Source organism: Mus pahari, chromosome 8 (genome assembly GCF_900095145.1).
Source record: "Mus pahari chromosome 8, PAHARI_EIJ_v1.1, whole genome shotgun sequence".
NCBI lineage: Eukaryota > Metazoa > Chordata > Mammalia > Rodentia > Muridae > Mus > Mus pahari.
The window spans coordinates 91454762-91474818 of NC_034597.1; the positions used below are offsets into that span (position 1 = coordinate 91454762).

Sequence of the window (20057 nt, forward strand, 5' to 3'; positions counted from 1 at the left end):
CTCCCATTGAACTATTATATTCCACAATCCTTTTTAGCTTTGTGAAACAAGGTCTATGTTGCCAGGCTGGCCTTTACAAATAGCTCATTCGGGCCCTGCAAGTGCAGTCCTACTGGCTTAGCCTAAATAGCTTAAAAGTCTGTTCCACCACACCCAGCCGGCTTTTGAAAAGGAACACATTCTATTTACCCTTTAATGTCCAGGTGGCTTCATGGTCTTCCAAGTGCCTCCAAGAATTTCTTCCTTGGAACTATTTAGGTATTTGCATTTTGGTGAGCTGATTATTAATTCTAAGGATAAGCTTTTACTCTTGAGAAAATGCTTCTTTTCCTTAAAGCAGAGTTTAAGGCCAGCAACAGGTCATGTTTTTCTTACTTTTTGCTAACATGGCCTCAAATATGAACAGTTACTGCAAACAGATTGCAGTAACTTATTATTGTTTAGCAAGGCCTATTACAACAAATTGTATCCGTTTCTTGAAACCTATTTAAGATAAATTAATTTCTATTGTTTTAAAACTATTCTGACATAGATTTCTAATATGGCTTGCTAGACTAAAGATTTCTAATAAAGGCTTGCTTAGGAAACTCTTAGAATGGTTTTTAAAATATATACATCCTTATGTTTTAATTATGTGTGGGTGTCTAGGTATGTATATGTAAATGAGTGCAGGTATCATGGAGGTCAAAGGTACCAGATCTTCTGGGACTGCAGTTACAAGCAGTCCTGGAAAGACGTCAACTGAAAACTGCCAGCTTAGCCCTGAGCCATCTCCTGAACTCTTGGGGTTCAACCTGAATACATTAAAAAAAAAAAAAAGTATTCCCTATTTTTAATCCTAAAAGAACTTCTATTTCATAGTAAGTTTCACAGGTATTAGAGCATCAGAACAGAATCAATGTGCCTAGTTTTGTATCTTCAAACTACTTTTTAAAAGACTCAAAAGTCCACCAGTGTCTAAAAGACTACCAAATAATAGCTCTGAAACTAAAGTCAGCTTTGTAATGTATGTTTCATTAGTTCTTTAAAGTTATAAAAATACAACCGCATTAGTAACTATCTTTATTCTCAAATTGATAAAACCATTTAACATATATTTTACAGTATAAACAAATTAAGTGCTATGCATTTTGCTTATAAAGTGACTTAAAGTATTCAAGCGTATAATTGAATTTGTACAAAAAGTAAGTTTTCAAATAAAGCTTTGGTTAGTAAAACTGACTATATACCATCAAATCCATTTTTCAATGTTGTTCAAAAATAATAATTAAAAAAAAAAAAACACGACAGCACAAGTATTTCCTGTACAGTCAAAGCTTCTTACTGTATAAGAGTGAACTATTCTAATAGTTGCCGTTAGTGTGGAACTCTGGGTCGGTCTTTTCCTTCTCATCCGTATGTGCCAGAAAGAACACTGTCACTCTTGAAAGGCATACATTGTGTAGAAAGCCACATCGTATTTTATTCTCAGTGAGTAAGTTTATCTATTTTTAAGACTGTTAGCTTTCATAATTATCAGGGTGCTTTGTAAAAGTCCCACCACTACTTAAGAGCCATTTCAGGCTCTGAAGCATCCTGTGGGGTAAGTCACTTCTAACTTCTCTCAGGAGACACATCTGTTAGCACTAGTGCCCAGAATCCAAGCTCATACAGGATCTAAAAAAAAAAAGAAAACCAAAAAACCCAAAACTACATATAACCAAAACTTAGTATTTTTATATTCTACAAAGTCTAGAATTTACCTTTATTCATATGAAAGTAATATGAAAAGCTACATAACTTAATATAAAATACCAGTTTCAACCAAACTGACAATCACAAAACTATATTTTCCTATTAAAATGTTCCAGTTCACTGAGTAATATTTACTCAAATTATTATGAAATATATCTTCTTTTAAATTTAGTGTTTCTGAACTGTACAGATACTCTTTGATTTTTTAAAGTTGTATTTATTATAGCTATGTAATTCCAAACTTAAAGCATGAGCCATCACTACTAAAGTTCACTGGAGACTAATATCCTTTCATGAAACTGTTCATAAACAATTTATAAAGTTCTACTTTTAATTATTCTCAATTTGGTTTTTAAGTAAAATTTTAATTTAAATAATTAATACTAGTTTAAATAAAGACTTAAAGAGAGAGAGAGTAAAGCATTCCTTTACACACGATGCCTCAGGCACCATGGACATTAGTAATATAACAAACGAGAATGCATGTGGTTTAGCATATTACACAAGAAACCTAAAGTTTATACAAGGCTAAGTGCTACCTCTCCTAATCCATAATCTCTCTAGATTTGATCCTGGCTCTGTGTGCCCTCCTTAACAATCACTGCGACATTCATCAGTGTTCTAAGTACTTAATATTTATATTTTTATTTTTTAAAACAGCTTCGTAACGTTTGGAAACATTCAACCAACATCTTATGAGCACTGTCATACACTTCTCTCACAAAATGCTCACTTTCCTGAGCTATATTAAACACCCTATAACAGGTGTATTTATAACTGAAGACCCTAAAATGTCAAGTTTACATTTTTTTAAAAAATGCATAGAGAACATTTCAGAAAACCTATTAGTACATTTCTGAGATATTACAATATACAGGATGCTTCCTTCAGACTATGAATTATCTCAATTTCAAAATTGGATATTACTTTCAAATATGAAACCACATTTTTAATTTTTAAACATATGATTGCTATTAGGCTACAAAAAAAGGAGTTATCTGAACCAAACTATAGGTCTTCTGACAAACATCATTCATAAGCTCACCAAAGATACCAAATTTCTGTGCCACAAAACAGTGGAACTGTATCAGCTCTAGAGCAGATAAACTTTTAGTTAGAATACGTTTCTTAAATGAAGGGGCGACTCACTCATCATGCCCTGTGTCACGCAGTCCCTTACCAAGTAGGCATCATGTCGGGGAACCATACCCTGCCAAGATGCTTAGACACTTCCCAATGAATTTGTTCCAAACTATACTTTTGGTCAGGAATTAACACTTCTTCCATAATGGATAACTGAGACAGGCGGCCACCACACATCTTCACAAACTCAACAAAGGCACTACATGAGACTTCACATTCCCCCAGCCCAATAGCTGACAGATTCTTGCAACGTTCTGCAATGCGAATTAACTCTTCATCAAGGGGCCGCAACCCATTGGCACACACTACCAGTTCCACTAGTCTCGGGCAGGTCATGCCCACACGGCCAAGCACATCTTTGCTGACTGATCTCCCAAAGTAAAGATGAGTAGCAGGTATTTCATAACGAAAGAATGGGTCAAATTCCTCTTCGTATAAAAAAAAATACATCACTAGGTTGACTTTCGGTGAGTGTTTGATGAAGGCATCCCAGCTGCTCTTCTGAATAGTGTGGAAGTGTGTCTGTCCAGGGTTCTCGCTGACAACATCAATGCGCAAATGTTCTAAGCGAACATGCTTTTCAGAAGACAGTGCGAGCAACAACTCATCACTTAGCAAATGGTAGTTCAGGGCCAGTTCTCGTAAGCCATGACACTGATCGGCCACACACAGAATCCCTGGAGGGTGGGGGAGGGAAGGGGGAAACAAAGCCCAATTATTTATAAATTATTTTAAAATTTATCTTTTCAACTGTTTAATCAAGTGCATGTCCTAGAAAATCGCCACATTTCCCTTTTCACCAATTAATCCAATTTAAAAAATTCAGTTGTGATAATGAATTAGAAGTTGTACTCATTCATACTATTTGTCTTATAAAACCAATTCTATATCCTTGTTGCTCACTTATAACTCAAGAAAATCATATCCATCATTTTAAAAATATGCCATAACAAAGTAAGATTCATCCTAGAAATGTACAGCATCACTCTGTTTTTTTTTCCTCCCTAGAAATCACTCTCTAGCCCAGGGTTGGCTTCAAGCTCAGTTGTCGTATCGTAAAAAAAATTACACTAAACTCACAGATGAGGAAAAAAATTTGTGTTCAAATAGAACAAAGACTAGAGGATAGTTCCTGAAATTCAAAGTGTAATCATAATATGAAGAAAGGGGATAAGATACAACCATATAAATAAAACAAAGTATTTACAAAGTAAGAAAAGTTCTATCAAATGGTTATAGTTTACCTACTAACGATATGCAATAAGCTTATCAAATTTGTAGGATATATGAAACTATCACTCTTAAATGGGCTAAAGGAACTAGATTAGCAAAAATGTTAAGAGCTTTGAGCTCTAAGAAAAACAATTTCTTAATCCTCAACACGTTTGCCCATACTATTATCCTAGTAACAGATGACTTTACCAAAGATCAATATTTGATCTCCAAAGTATCTTTATAGGAGAATTGTGCCCCAGAAGTGTCCACACTAGCCAAGCGAACACTCAGGCAAGCTATGCTAGGTACTATGCTTACCCACTTATACTCAAAGTTCAAAGTAGAAACAACTAGAGACTTAAGGGTTCTTTGGAAAGTCGGTTGGTGTTTTGCTGGGGCAAACATGTGAAGGAATTTTCGTTAAAATGGACACAGGAGTGAAAGGCTCAGGCAGACTGGTGAAGGAACTGAAGCAGACACAGGAGAGAGGAGCAGGCACGTGAAAGTACACGTAGTGAAGGATTCTTTGCTAACAACATGCATGTATTGGTCCACCTTACATTGCATAGTTGAGCTGCATTTGTTGGGAGTCTATAGAGAGAAACACACCAACAAACTTCTGGTGGTGTGCTGCAGTTTCTTGCTGCTTCCAAGGACTCTGGCTGATTGGATGCACATGCTGAGGCAAGGCACATGGAGGACAGTGATGTTGGAGGGTATAAATAGGACTCTACGGAGTGATGGGGACAGCTTGGCTTGTTGGTACAGCCAGCTGTGCAACACTTGTGGGTCTCATGTCTTTGCTGATTTTCGCTCTCCTGAGAGAGGCACAGCCAAGAACTTCTCCTGGTACTGTTGGTGTATCTGTGAAGGGTTTGCAAGTGGGTCAAGCTGCCGCTGCCTCCTAACCTATGAAACTGAACTACAGATTTCCAGACAACACAGATAGAGTTGCTCCAAAGAATCTTTTAAACAAGCTCCGCTTCCCCTAGTATCCTTTCTTTCCCACTATCTCTGGTGGGTGGTAGGCTACAAGGGAGGTTAAAGCATTTAAGAGCCATCATTAAAAATAGAATTTGAAAAAAACTAGTTACACAACTATCTAAAGATAACAAAGTTAGAATATAAAAAGAGACTCTTAAGTTCAATATAACTATTATTTAAAGCAAGACTACCAATAAAGCAGAACTTTACAGGCGTGGACCAAAACAGGCAATAGAATCAGAGGAGAGACAAAATAAGACTCAGACAACAGTGGGACTGTGTGTCATTCAGCCACTGCAAATTTCTGTTCTTCTAGATACACACTTTGAAATATGCCCTAGCCACACAAAACAACCTAACCACATCTCTGCAACATCAAAAAGCTTAATACAAAGGGAAAATATTCAGAAAAATTAAAGATGCGAACAAGAGAAACTACTAAAGAAGCTGCCACCATCATAACTCTCAAAATGCCCTCTTCCTCAAAGATCTTACATTCCACCATCTGTGATCTGGCAAGAAATACCATACCTATCATTGGATTATGGTATGACACAACTCTCCTTAGAAGATAAATTACATGGATAGTTCTAATCTAAACACATGAGCTGTTTTAGACTCAAGTTAACTCTTCTCATGTTGAAAAAGAAGTTAGAGTCAAAGCACAAATGGAACTTAAGATGTTAACTGCTAGCTTTAAGATAAGCAAGTTTTAGATAAATTACTTTTTCAAACATAAAGTCAAAATAAAGAAATAAGTAAGCAGACTCTAATAGCCATCCTCCACCACAGAAAACTGAGTGAGCAAGGAGGTGTTGGTGCCAACAACCTCCACAACAAAAACTCACCCCACAGTATGACAGACAATGGAAGTGAGGTTTCCTTGGGCTTCCAGACAGAAACTAGACTGACAGACACTAATCACAGAAGCCACCTGAGGCCTGCCTACAACTCTGCCTTACAAAACTACAGATCTGATAAGCAGATGTTAGAATAAGCTAATGCACCAGTCATAGGCATTAAATATATTAACTGGATAGTGACAAACATAAGCCAATAATAAAATGACAATTTTAAAAATGAGCAGCAGGAAAAATACAGGCAAAAATCCAAATTGGTATTTCTCCAAAGATAACAAATGTCCATTAAGCACATGAGAAAAAAAAAGTCATCAACTAGCATGATAGCACATGCCATTAATTCCAGCACTCAGGAAACAGAGGAGGTGCATCATTGAGAGTTCAAGGCCAGCCAGGGCTATATACTGAGACCCTGTCCAAAACATCAACAAAATTATCAAGAAAATGCATCTAGGTATTATGGCTCAAGCCTGTAATCCTGGAAATTGGGAAGCTGAGGCAGGGGGCTCACCATGGGTTGACATCGAAACTGGGTTATACAGTGAGTTCCAAGAGTGAGAGAGGCCCTGCAAGGGTGGCAGTAAGGCTGGGATGGGCTGTGTGTTCGTACAAATGAAAACCACAATGATACATACTAGTGCACACCAGCTGGGATGAGAAAGATAAAGAAGCATTAGTGGAGATGGAGGAATGTCCAAGAGCAATTCTCTTACTCTCATCCTACATTTTGGGTTTAATCAGTTTTGTTCTGGAAACTCCTCCCAACATCTTCCTTTGGAACTGCCAGTGTACACCTTTGTTTAATGATTTGCCACTTCTTGTTGTTCTGGTAACCTAACTACACTGGAGCCAGTGTGTGGCATGTAGCACAGTTCAAGTAAGTCAACAGCCACTGCATGACTTGGCCACCCTATCATTAGCTATACGCCAGGAGAACTACTACATCCACACAAAACTGTGTGAATTTCCACATAAGCATGATCTGTTATTCTCAAAAGGTAGAAAGCAAACCAAATATCCAACAACTGATCATCAGATAAACATACAACAGATTTTACACAGCAATAAGGAATGAAACCCTAATGGCTTACACAGCACCAACAACCTTGAAAACATGCTAAGTAGCAGAAACAGACACACACACACGCACACACAACACATACATATAATACAATTACATGTGTAGGAACTACCCAATATAGATAAATTACAGAGACTGAAAATGCAATAGTGGTTGCTTAGAACTGGTAGCATGACAGTCACGCTTCCTTTTGGTCATAATGAAGATTCATAGTGATGCTGTAGACACGTCCATCAGCACACTAAGTAAATGATCACATGAATTGTGATTTAGATGGTATGCTATCTTCCTTCCTTCCTTCCTTCCTTCCTTCCTTCCTTCCTTCCTTCCTTCCTTCCTTCCTTTTTTTCTTTTTTTGAGACAGGGTTTATCTGTATAATCACCCTGGCTGTCCTGGAACTTCCTTCCTAGACCAGGCTGTCTTCGAACTCACAGAGATCCACCTGACTCTGCCTCCCAAGTGCTGAGACTAAAGGTATGCACCACCACACCTGGCTCATAAATTCTTTTTCAATAAAAGTTTTATGATGATGATGTACTGATGAGTAGGTTTAAAAAATTACAGACTATTTCACAAGGCACAGCTGACTGGAGATCAAAACAAGCCCAGTTCTCCAGGAGTCACAGCTCCTAGGACACGGGGGTGAAGGGCAAACAAGGCGGGTGGGGGTGGGGACAAAGGGCCTTGTACACTAGGAACCTAAGGAAGACAGATCTTACTCACAGCAGACAATAAAATGTGATCAAGGTCAAACAGAAAATAACTGCCAAGGTCTGTGAGTCTCTTCTCAGTGTGTGGCCCTCTCAGTGACTCTCTAGAAGAGGCTGAGACACTAGGTCAGTACAAGGGTATGCCTGGTTATTCCTATCTCCAGACCCTCTTTGTGGGTGGTCTGGGAGAGCAAGCAAACTAGATCAGGGAGTTGCTTAGAACTAGGTAACATGATAGGCATGCTTCTTTTTGGTCATAACGAAGATGCTCTAAGATTCAGTGACGATGATGTAGACATCATTTCAGGGAATTCCAATCCTTTGTTATACTAAGAAAATCAAACAAACACGCCCTGACAGACTGCTGAACAACACGGCTCAAGATGGAGGGATTTCAGCAGTGGAGGGTCAGGATGAGACATCAGCATGAGTATGAGAACACTGTTATACTTCTCAGTACAAATAACTCAATCTGGACAATGTACTAATACTTAGAAAATTCTATATCTCTTGCCTAGTTGGAAAGACCTCTTACAATGTTATTTCTACAATTTAAGTTTTAAAGAGCATTCTCTCTCAAAAAGGCAACCATACTTAAATACACCTCTATGTAAGAAGTAACTATGTCACTGTTCTGACCCAAGACACCTACAACTCAAAGTTAGCAGAATTCTATTTTATCTCAACAAGTTTAAGCAGACCTTACAGCACCTCCTTGTGGTTTGAATGTGAAATGCCTCTCATAAACTCAGGCTTGACCATTTGGTCACAGCTGTTAGCACTGGTTTAGAAGGTTGTGGAAGTTTTCATGAAGCCTGATCGGAAGAAATGGGTCAATGGGCTAAGGCCCGAGATTTTACAGCTTGGCTCCACTTTAGCTATCCTTCAAAACTGCAGAAGGTCCAATGAGGCCACTACCTACATGGCACCCTTCCAAGAATACTGACTAGTACTTTCCAACTGAGCCAGAGAGATGCTTTTTGCATCCTAAGCTGCTTCTGTCAGATACTCTGCCCCTGCAGCAAGGAGCTAATAAACTTCCTCTCTTCTCATGGGATTTATCCAACACATGCTACACTCAATCTGTCACATAAAATGACTAGAAAATAGGATGACCTCTAAGCTAGAATACTGCAGATATTATGCTATTGTCATTAGGACACTGAATTTTACTTTGAAGAAGAAATGGTTTTGTGAATTCATTTACAAGTTCATTAACAGAACTAGTAAATAAACAAATTTCTTAATTTGAGAAACAATACAGTTACAACAGTATGTCTGGTAAAAACATGGCCTACCTGCTGGAGAGACATGAGGACAGCTGCTCATTTTCAGCAGCTTGAGCGTGTCGCTGTTGTTGGCCACGAGGACTTTAAGGGATGGGTCATCCACTGGGGTGTCGTCTATCTTAAGTGAGGACAGGGACTTGGAGTTTACAAACACAACTGTCAGTGCAGAGATAAAATGAGACTGAAAGACAAAAGATTAAAAGTTTCAGTTCTTCAGAAGTGACATGTTACAAGGTTTCCTTACCATGCATGTCTGTCTGTCTGCACCCTAAAGAATTTCAAAACTGTTAAAAGGCAGCACCCCTGCATGACGTTACTGAAGTATACAGTTAAAGAGGGGAGTAATTTCCATCTCTGAGAAAAAGCCTTTGGTACCTGTGGAAGAAAGGGCCACTTTAAGCCTCAGGATACTAAATCGCAGCAACCTCAGAGATCAAAGAGGAACCCTACACCCCAGCCTGTGAGTCTCTCTCACGCACCTCACCAGTTGGAAGCTAATGTCATGTATACTGTATCACATAAAACAGCACCAACCTAGAAACCACTGGACAAACATGAAGTCCGTCAACCAAAAGCTGTAAGTCAACTGGACCACGGGAGCATATACAAAGTCTTTAAAACAACCAGATCCATTTGAAAAAAAAAAAACCAAATTTAAAACACTGGATCTTTTTGAGAGATTTTTAAGTCTGGATTTTAATGTATTTTACTTATAATGTACTGAACACAGATCTGATGAATCCTACAGAAACAAGAATTACAGCATATTTAAAGCACACAATTTTGAATCAGAGCTAAGCCATAATCAATGGGCAAATAATTGAGGGAAGAAAAGAAAGACCAAGCTTCAACACATATGTATAGAACCAACCTCATCCTACAGCCACCTTTGTAAGTTCTCCACAGCAGTATCAGAGGAAGAAGCCAATGGTAACAGACAACCAAGTATAAGGTCACAATCCATAACTTGTTTCTTTACTGTGTCTCAACAACCGAGTTCTAAAATTGTGCTTAAATAGCTTAAGCATTAATATCATGTATCTTTAAATCAAACAACTGAATTTTTCCATGATCATAGTTCTTTATAAGTAAGACCATGACTACATATTAACTTCTCTCTGTCCTGATGTAGGTAACATACACTTCTTATATTTTCTCTTTCTGTTCAGAATAGCCAAAATATAGGAATATCTTATTTCAATCTTTTCTTAAAAACAAAAAGAAGGACAAGAAGCATCTAAGGCAGATACATCAACACTTCTTAAAATTAGTACTACATATATATAAACTGAGAGCCCAGATAATACAAAAATCAAATTATGTTCAACATACTTTATAACAATCTAGTGTATAAACATATTTTTTGTGGTTGTAGGTTTTGTTTTTTTTTTTTTTTTCTTCAAGACAGGGTTTCTCCATGTAGTTCTGGCTACCCTAGAATTCTCTCTGTAGTTCAGGCGGGTCTCGAACTCAGAGATCTGCCTGCCTCTGACTTCCAAATGCTGGAATTAAAGGTGTGCCACTGCCACCCAGCCACATTTTTAAAATAATGGCAGGTTAAAAAAAAGTTAACAATCAGAGCGTATCAGAGCGTTTCATTTCCCACTGGGCTTGAGGAAGATGGCCCTACACTGTGTAAACTCAGTTTCTTAACGGGAGGCCTTGAACAACTATAACTCTCTCTTCTGGAATCCTCCGGACTGTCCACAGAAGGCTTGGCCTCAGCCAAATTTACAACAGGAGCAAGAGTCCAAATCAGTGCCCAGCCAGATCACCTGACTTCGGTACATTAAGCAGGTTCTCTTTTCCATTTCTTCTTGCTCATGAGAAAACATTCTATCGCAAAATGTACAAGATTCTTGAAACTTAGGTTTTGAGCTCACAATATTTTATTGGATTCTGCTGTTCAATTGGAACAATCCCCTACTAGTTATAATTCACACTTAATATTACTTCCTGAGTCACTCTAGTAAAATGAGCTGTGAGCTAAGTCTACATATCTGGTGCTGGGGAAATGGCCCATCAGTTAAGACCATTGGCTGCTCTTCCAGAGGACTCAGGTTCAGTTCCCAGCAGACACAGCAGCTCACAGCTATCTGCAACTCCAGTTGTAGAGATCCAACGTGCTCTTCTGGCCTCCATGGGTAACAGGCACATAGAATACCTACATGTAAGCAAAACACTATATCCCTAAAGTCAAAAGAAAGCTTTTCCTTTAACCTACATATTTTACCTTGTGGCATACTTTTATAAATTCCTTTTTCAATTGCAATTAGCTAATTTGGAGATGCGGCTCAGTGGTTAGGACCTTTGTAAAGCCAGATGTGATTCGCAGTAACACAAACACACATCTCTATTGGATGCTAACCTCCTGGGCATCAGCAAACTGGAGAGCAGCTTTCTGACCTTTCTCAGAAGGGATTCTGATAACTTTTCGGTTTCAAAGAGAACAGTTGTGGGGTAAGGGCAATTACCACCAAGTTTTACAAATCAAGTTCAAACCCTGGAACCCACATGGCAGAAAGAACCGACTCCTATAAGCTGCCCCAACTGCCACACATGTATACACACACACACACACACACACACACACACACACACACACACACAACTAAATATAACAACAAAAACAAAATGCAAGTTTTTAAAAAGAACAGTTGTATGGTAGCCTGTTCTTTATGTATAAGACTAACACAAACAGTAGATAAAGCCTAAGAATAATTAAATGGTGGATAATCCAAACTATATAGACATTAACTTTGCTCTAAAGTCCTGTTTAGTGGATGGACAGAATTGTTTACATACTAAACAGACTATACTTGCTCAGCACTGGCACTGTCCCCACCTCATCAGAAAGCTCAGAAAGAAGCAGCACCCACGGCTCTCTCTTTCTGACATGGTTAGTCTCAGTCTCACTTACTTCTTTTAGCACTTCCAAAACTACACAATCTTCCGTCAAGTCTTTAACATTGCCAAGGAAGAACAAGGACCTGCTTGGCAGCATATTTACTGCACTGCTGCTGGAGAGAGCCTCAGCAGTTAAAGGGCTTGCAGAGGCTCTTGTAGAGGACCTAGGTTTGCTTACCAGCACTCACATGGTAACGCCTAACTGCCTGTTAACTCCAGTTCCTGGGGACATGACACCCTTCTCTGGACGCTGCAGACATCAGACATACATGAGGTGCACATACTTATAAAGAAATACACACAAACAAATTAAAAACTCCTTTAAATCTTTTCTAAATACTATTTTTCAAGACTGTAAACAAGCCCACCGCACATTCTGCTTTGCTGCCCTGTCTGTCAGCACTAGCAATGCTGGCGCTCACTGGACTCTTCTGCAAAGGGAATAAACAAACCCAGCAGATACCTTTGGTAGATCCATAAAGCTCGGCCGAGCGGTTGAGATAAGTCCGAGTGTTTTTAAAGAGCAATTCACAAGCTGTGACAATATATCACAAGCTGCTTCGGCTGACTCTTTGCTGCTGTCCACCTTAAAAGAAAACACGACCCTTATTCATGTATACACCCACATTTCTCTTTGAGTATCTTAATTTTATAAAAGCAAGAAATGTAGTTACTAATTTAATGCATTCTCATTTAAAGGACAATGATTTTCAATCATTTCTCATAACCTCAGTCTAGTTTTCAAGATTATGTTCATTATGACAAACTGTTTAAGGGTACCAGAAGAAACTAGTATTTATTTGTTTAGAATTTTCAGATGAGCTACACAACCTGAAATTCTCTAATGTTTTTAATAAAAAGATAAATACAGAGTAAAGCAAGGGTGTTCAACTACATAAGCACGGAATAGTCTGAACTAAAAAGAGAGAGGCAGCCGCTCTTCTTACACAGTTCTCACTGAGACACTTCCTGAAGAAAATAACATGACCAAATACCAGCTTTGGAATGGGAAACATTAACTTTTCTCTAGACTAAAATGTTAAACTATAATACCATTACTCTTATTTCTAAAGTTGTGTTTTACTGAATCTCAAAGGAGCTCTTAAATGCTGTTGTGTATGAAACTAATGTGCCAATTGTAGTTCTCAAAATGAAGTTCCTAGACCACACGGAAATCATCCAAGTACTGAAGCCATTGGAATTCTTATGTTTAACCCATGTGGCTAAGAAAGTTTGTGAGTGGGACTGAGCACGGTTTGCCTTTATACTCTTCCCCTTGGTGAGTCTACTGAACAGTTTGAAAAGCACTGTTTTAGACTAATAAATCCGACTATAAGTTTTTTTCAGCCTATAGCGGCCACTTAAATATTACCACGAGGCCAGAATAATCCCTGCAACATGTCTGCTATCTAAATTAGAAATTACTTCCTCACGCAAGTAAATCTGTAACAAGAAATGTTAAACTTAAGCACAACTGGTTTTATGAGTTACATATGCTGGCTACACCTGACTGTCAGAATCATAAAGGAACCCCCGGGACCCCGCTGACCTACTACATGCAGGAATGATCTTTACAACCTCCGTTCTATAGCATCTGCCATTACAGTTCTTTAAGGCAACTCCACCCTGACCCAAACCAAAGGGAAAGCACTTCAGGTCTCCTCCCTGGGGGAGGGTAAGGAGCTCCTCGACCTTTGTTTGCTTGACTCCTATCCCTTATCAAACAATAATACACCCTACTGGAATTTCAGGTAAACAATAATTTGTATCAATAAGTATGTCTGGGATACATCTACACTGATTGTTATCAGTGAAGTCTAGTAAACTCAAATTAACTAGGCATCTTTATTTTCCTCTTGAACCAGCGTCCTTCCTGTTAAATATCTCTGGCTAGCCTTGAACTCACTCTGTAACCCAGGGTGATCTTAACAGGCGTTATCCTGATAACTCTTTTCTCTTTGGCTATGATTAGCAATTCTATGCCTAATGACCTAGTACTTTTATGACCAAAATCTATTCAACCATATCTATTACCAAGCTCTCCTATCTACAAGGAAGATAGCATCTAGTGATGTGATGGCATGAAGCTCCAGGTTAGGACCACTGCTTAGTACAGATTTATGCTGGCCCCTTTAGCAAACAGGAAACAGAGGCAAACGAGGCAATTCTTGTCCTTTTACAATAGCTTTTTGGTTTTTATGCTCAACATTTTTAAGAGAGAGGGCCTTAAATTGTTGATTCTCTCTCTCACCTCAGACTCCCAAGTCCTAGAGCTGCATGAGTGACTCACCAGGCCTAGCCCAGTTTAATCATTTAACAATAATTATCACTTAGAAATCATATTAGAAAAAAATTAACATTAAGGATTCAGTAAGCATCCCATATTTCTTTCTTCATCTCCAAAATACAATGTGATGAACCTTTTTTCTCACATAAGATATGTGATTAATACTATTCAAATCTCAAAATGCCACCTTCCTTCACCCATCTCATCACTTTGTGAGTCTTGTGTCCCCTGTAACATTGAAATGAAGCAAACAGCTCTCTTGCATTTTTCCACGAATCCTCTTCTGTTTCCTTCTAAAATATAAAATATACTCAAACTACTTAGTCTCTACACCATCTTTAGTGTTTTTGTTGTTTTTTTAAATAAAAATGCACCAAAGCCAGCAACACTCACTGGCGCGGCAGCAGCTCACGCCTTTAATCCCAGCACTTGGGAGACAGGGTTTGAGGCCAGCCTGGTCTACAGAGGGAGTTCCAGAGCGGCCAGGACTATGCAGAAAAACCCTGTCTCAAACCACCACCACCAAAACAAACAAACAAATAAACAAAACGCCCCCCCCAACCAAACCAGCCCTAACGCAGCAGTTCTCAACCTTCCTAAGGCTCTGAGCCTTTGGTATAGCTCCTCATGTTGTAGTGAGCCCTAACTATACAATTATTCCATTGTTACTTCATAAAGTAATTAACACCCCCCCCCCCCAAGGAGTCTCACGCAGCAGGTGGAGACCCGCTGCCCTAACATTTGCTGTCTATTTCTCTTTCCTCAAATGTGCTGCCGACCGTTCACCGTTACCTTAAAGCCGCAGTCATCTATCTCGGCTCACTTAGCGGCTGCCATTCACCGTTACCTTAAAGCTCAGTAACTTATCTCGGCTCACTTAGCGGCTGCTTCTGCTCTCTTAAGAAATTACAGGACCATTTTAGCCTCAGCAAGTATAAAAACATTTGTAAAGAACTCTTAAGGCATGCAGTAATTTTAACACTTTAAGCACTTTCCCTGAAAAGATAAGTATTTAAGGACATCAGAAGCTGTACTAGTTGTGACATTAACGGCAGTGATAACGCTTTACTGGTTAACAGAAGATGTAAGGGTTACCTTGAAGCTGACATACTGTAGGTGGTTTGAGTGCCTTTTGATAATCTGTTTGATCAGCTCTGGGTGTGTGGCTTTCAAGTAAGATGTCGCTGGCTGATTCAGTTCAAATTCAAAACATCGCCACAAGTCAGGCATGTGAAATACCTGGTTCCAATTCCGGCACACTTGGGAAGCATGGGCCCGGTCAAGAAGAGGCAAATACTTAAAAACATGGAGGACGATGTCCTGCAGGAGGTTACCCCAGTCACAAGGCTGCGAGCGCTCGTGAGTCGTCCTCGGTCTCTTGGGCTTCTCAGCAGTGCCTTCCTCAGCCGAGTCCTGGTCACTATCTCTTCCTCCTCGTTTCATCCTATTCAAGACAATCCATCATTTCCCATCCTACTTAACTTTTAATCAAATTCATCTTCTGTCACTGAAACGTTATTGGATTTGGACAGAAATAATCATGAAGACATGGCCCGACAATTCAAGGAGAATATAAAAATACTATGAAAACCGCCAGTGGAGATGAAACTCCTGAGGTGATTTTAAACATCTTCATTTAAAACTACTTATAACTTAGGTAAACCATGAATTTATAACTCAAAACTTGTAGTCAACTATACAGGAGAACTAGAGTGACAATATCCAATTTTCTGTCAAATTGGAGGTACACCAAGGTCCGAATGAACCTCTAGACTCTAAGTGGTCACTGAACAGCCTGCGACATGTGGCATTCCTGCTACACATACCCTACCTCTGCTTGGTGGAAGTAACCCTGGCCTGAAAGCAATGGTAAAGCCCTTGCCTTAAATACTCCAGCCCGAGCTCAGTCTGCAGCTGCATGAAGTAGATGATTAATTACAGCAGTCTACCCGACTAAGCTAAGCGTTGTCTCAACTGGGATATGGTTTCTTCTCCCAACACATTACTGTCACTGCTTTCCCTGCCCATTTTCTGTATGATACCGCCATGGTTTTTCTACATATTCTTACCCACTTCATGCCATTTGCTTCTTGGAAAGATGAGTTGTTCATGGCAAATGGTACCATTAGCTCTAAGACCAGCTCTAGGTTCGAATACTAGCTACACTTCAAAGTAGCTCCATGGCTTAGGGAAATTACAAGACTGTCACATGCTTCAGTTTGCAAAATGGTGATGTTTAGATACAGCGTTCTTGACATCTCAGTCCAGTATGGAAGCCATCACACAAAGAAGGGATTGTCCCCAGAATGTGAAGAACAATTTAATTTTTCTTTCAAAAAAGGGGAGGAAGCAGTGGTGTAGAGAAATACACTGGCAAGAACATCACTAAGTTAGGGTAGTAGCTGAAAATGGGCAGTGGGGTTGCACAAGCTCCAGCTATGTTCCCCAATATGCTCTTTTTCTTTCTACATTGTACACAATTACTTCACGTAATCAGAGTTCCAAAGGACACATCTTGATTTGTTACTCTATTCTAACCTGGACCACTCCTTGGTACAAGTATTTAGTCTAGGATCTACAATGATTTTTAGAGAGCAATTCTAGTAAGGCACTGGTCCAAACAAGACTCAAAAGGATGGCTTGATTCCAACCAACTTGTGACACATCATGTCGCAAGAATCTGGTTCCTTCGTGGTATGAAGGGCATGCTTCTGTACAGACTTTCTCATCCTGAGGCTGGCAGAGGAAGGCTGAGGGCTGGAGAATACAAACAGGATGGCGGAGGGCACAACCCTACACCGTCGGTCCAGGAGGCCTTAAAGGAGGAACTGTCGCCTTTGCTGTTCCTGCATCTGACTGTATGCACACACACAAAAGGGCATAGTCTCCAGGCAAAGCAGAATTCAGAAAACAAAATGACAGATGACAAGATGGCTTTATGGAACATTCAAACGTATGAATATATGAATAGATTTTTACATGTGTTCAGAGAAAAGTTAGAAGGATCAACAGTAACTTTTTAAAATTAAAATAAAAAGTCCTTCTATGGGTAATCGTATCATTGTGACCCATTTTCCAACTTTAACTTATCCTGAAGGCTTAACTTTAATTTTAGCATTTCAATTTGGGTCAAAGAACGAGGAGTCTGCTACTTAGGACTCAAACTCTCTTACTGGCAGACACTACTCAGAATTCTGCGATAGAGATTTAAAAAAGAATGACGAGTCTTCCCACTTCCAGACCTTATGCCAGGTTGCTCAGCTGCACCTGGAGAAATCTTCTAAAGCCAGAACATAAAGATTAAACCCTTCATTTTACAGTCAAGTGTACAGATTCAAAACCAAAATGAGGACGGAAGCCTTAGTCACAACACTTTAACGACACTCTGCTGACCCTAAGTTTATACAATTTTTATGTGAGACAGGCTCACTGTGTGAGCCTGGCCAACCTGGGAATCAGAGATCCACTGCTTCTGCCTTCCAACACAGTCCTATCTAAATAAAGGATATTTCAATCCACCTTTAAGTTTGGGAAGGCAGACAATGTAAAATCACCAACGCTAAGGAAGATCAAGTATATGGTTATACTTGACCTAAATATAAACTGAATACATGGATCATCAAAGTATATATTAGTACTTATTAGTTTATGAATAGCTAAAAAGTCTATGGACTTTCATAAGCATTATGAAATTAATATCACTATTAATAGAAAACGAATGGAACAATTTAAAATGTGCTGTGTACTATTTAACTAGTGAATAAATAGCTAGTAACATTTTACATACTGCTTTTCCTTGTTGGCCTTTTTAATTCAAAATTTCCAATGCTTTTATTTTAACTCTCTGTACATGAATCTCTGCTGCATAAAGAGCAATTCAGTACACTCACTAGCACACAACTAGTTTACAGCAATGGGTTTTATACTGCTTCTCGTGGAAGTCAAAGTGCCCTTTATATCTCAACAGGAAGATATCTCAACAGGAAGAGTGTGGTGTATCAAAACAGGACAGTAAATATCAATGAGATTTTCTAAGCACAGAAAACTGGGCTCCGGCAGTTTTGATTTATTGCAGTGTTTCAAGAACCCACAGAAACTATGTTGGCAACAACTTTAGCTAGTGTTCCTATCAAGTGTCCAAGATGCAAAGTAATGAAGGACACCTAGTAACTTGAGCATCACCAAGAATTAGTGAGCTAATCAAACATTTCCTTAAACTGAAACCAAGAGCCAAACTTCCCTTACTGTCTTAAACATTTACATATTCTGGACATGCAAAAAATAAAAAATAAAAAATTTGTACTTAAGCTTAAAAGTCCCAGTTCTGGCATTATATTTGCATATGCCCTTTTGTTTTGCTTTTCGTAGAAGGAAACCTAACACACATTCTTTGGCTGAAATCAAGAATCGAACAATACGAAAGAGATAAACTCTCAGAATGGCAAGAGCACTGTGGAAACAGATGAACTGGGACTGGACACACAGGCAAGACACAACCGGGAGCCGGCACACAGCTAACAGGGGGCGGGTGAGAGGTTTAGAGTTACAGGCATTTAACATCTACAGGGACATTTTTTAAAAAATTAGCCTTTTGGTGTAAGCAAAAGATAAAAATCATCTGGGCAAGTGGGATAGGCACCATTACCGACAAACCCGCCGCCCGCTCTCACCTCGCGCGCGCGCGGCTCGGCGATTGCCCTGTCCCGGGTGGAGGTCCGCAGCGCGCGACCCGGGCGGCTGCCCCTAAGTTCACCAAGTTTTCCACCGCGCGCCTCCCCGCGCCGGGCTTCCGCACACACTGCCCGCCCAGGCCCCCAGGCTTTCCAGCCGCCCGCACCCGCGCCGCCCAGGGCGAGCCCGGAGGAGCCCGTCCTCCCGCAGCCCCGCCACGCGCGGCCGCCCGCCACGCCTTGTTGACAGGCACCGAGGCCCAGGCGCGGCGCGGCGCGCGGGGCGGGGCGTTGTTCCCGTCGCGCCCCGCGCGCGCCCCCGGCCGCCGCCGCCGCCGCCCTCCCCGCCCGACTCCGGGCTGCGGCCCCGAACCTCCGCCGTACCTGCTGCCGGGGGCGGCTTCCCCCACACAGCACCCCGGGCTGCGCGGGCGGCGGCGGCGGCGGCTCCCGCGGCTCTCACATGAGGCCTCCCGGGGCCCCGTCTCCGCGCTCCCGCCGTCGCGGCCCCCCGCGCTCCGCCCGCATCCGAGACGCTGGTCCCGCGGCGGGCGCCGACGCGGCTCCACCTTGGCGGCTCCGGTCCCTTCTCTGTCCCGCGCGCTCTGCGTCCTTCGCCCCGGTACCTCCTCGGCGGGCAGCGGCCGACAGCAGCGAGCCCCGAGCCTCGGCCGGGTTACAGAATCCAAGATGGCGCTCGCGGGCGCGCGCTTGCCCCTGCGCGTCCCCGCCCGAGGGGGCGGGCGCGCGGCCGAGGCGGCTCCAGCCTCCCGGGCCGTCCCCGGCCAAGTTTGTTTAGGGGCGGAATGTGGGCGGGCTGGCGTTCGCCAGGCGCGGCTGGCCTTTCCCAGGGTTAAAACCGGAAAGTTTAGGGCGGGGGAGCCTACGCCGGACGCACCCCTACCGGACGTAAACATCAGCTGACAGCGACCCACCTCCGCGAGGAGGGCACGGCCAAGGGAGCCTGGGAGGCTGCTGTCTGCACACAGAAAAAGAAGAAATCAATCAAGGTGGTGGACGTTGCGATCACGACGGGTTTCTTAAGACAATATTTGCATTTTCATTTTTTTATAATGAGTCATAACTTTTTCAAAATCACATTTGCTTATGAAATAGAACCCCGAAGTCTGAGATTTCTTTTCTGAAACACGTAAAGTGTAAAGAAGCAGGTGGCTA

At 41.0% G+C, this 20057-nt stretch overlaps 1 protein-coding gene across 3 annotated transcripts; it reads right to left on the bottom strand.

The window, feature by feature from the left end:
• Positions 1-1049: 1049 nt before the first annotated feature.
• Positions 1050-19588, bottom strand: Fbxl3 (F-box and leucine rich repeat protein 3). 3 transcript variants are annotated; one of them, XM_021203235.2, is made up of 5 exons: positions 19266-19588; positions 15307-15655; positions 12388-12510; positions 9027-9198; positions 1050-3554 (listed from the first exon to the last, which is right to left on the bottom strand). In XM_021203235.2, exons 2-5 carry the CDS (start codon positions 15652-15654, stop codon positions 2911-2913), a joined length of 1287 nt encoding a protein of 428 aa, XP_021058894.1. In that variant the 5' UTR covers position 15655; positions 19266-19588; the 3' UTR covers positions 1050-2910. The 3 variants fall into 3 exon arrangements, with proteins under 3 accessions (XP_021058894.1, XP_029397528.1, XP_029397527.1); XM_029541668.1 differs by having other exon boundaries at positions 15451-15655; positions 19266-19347; XM_029541667.1 differs by lacking the exon at positions 19266-19588 and adding an exon at positions 18882-19032.
• Positions 19589-20057: the final 469 nt, after the last annotated feature.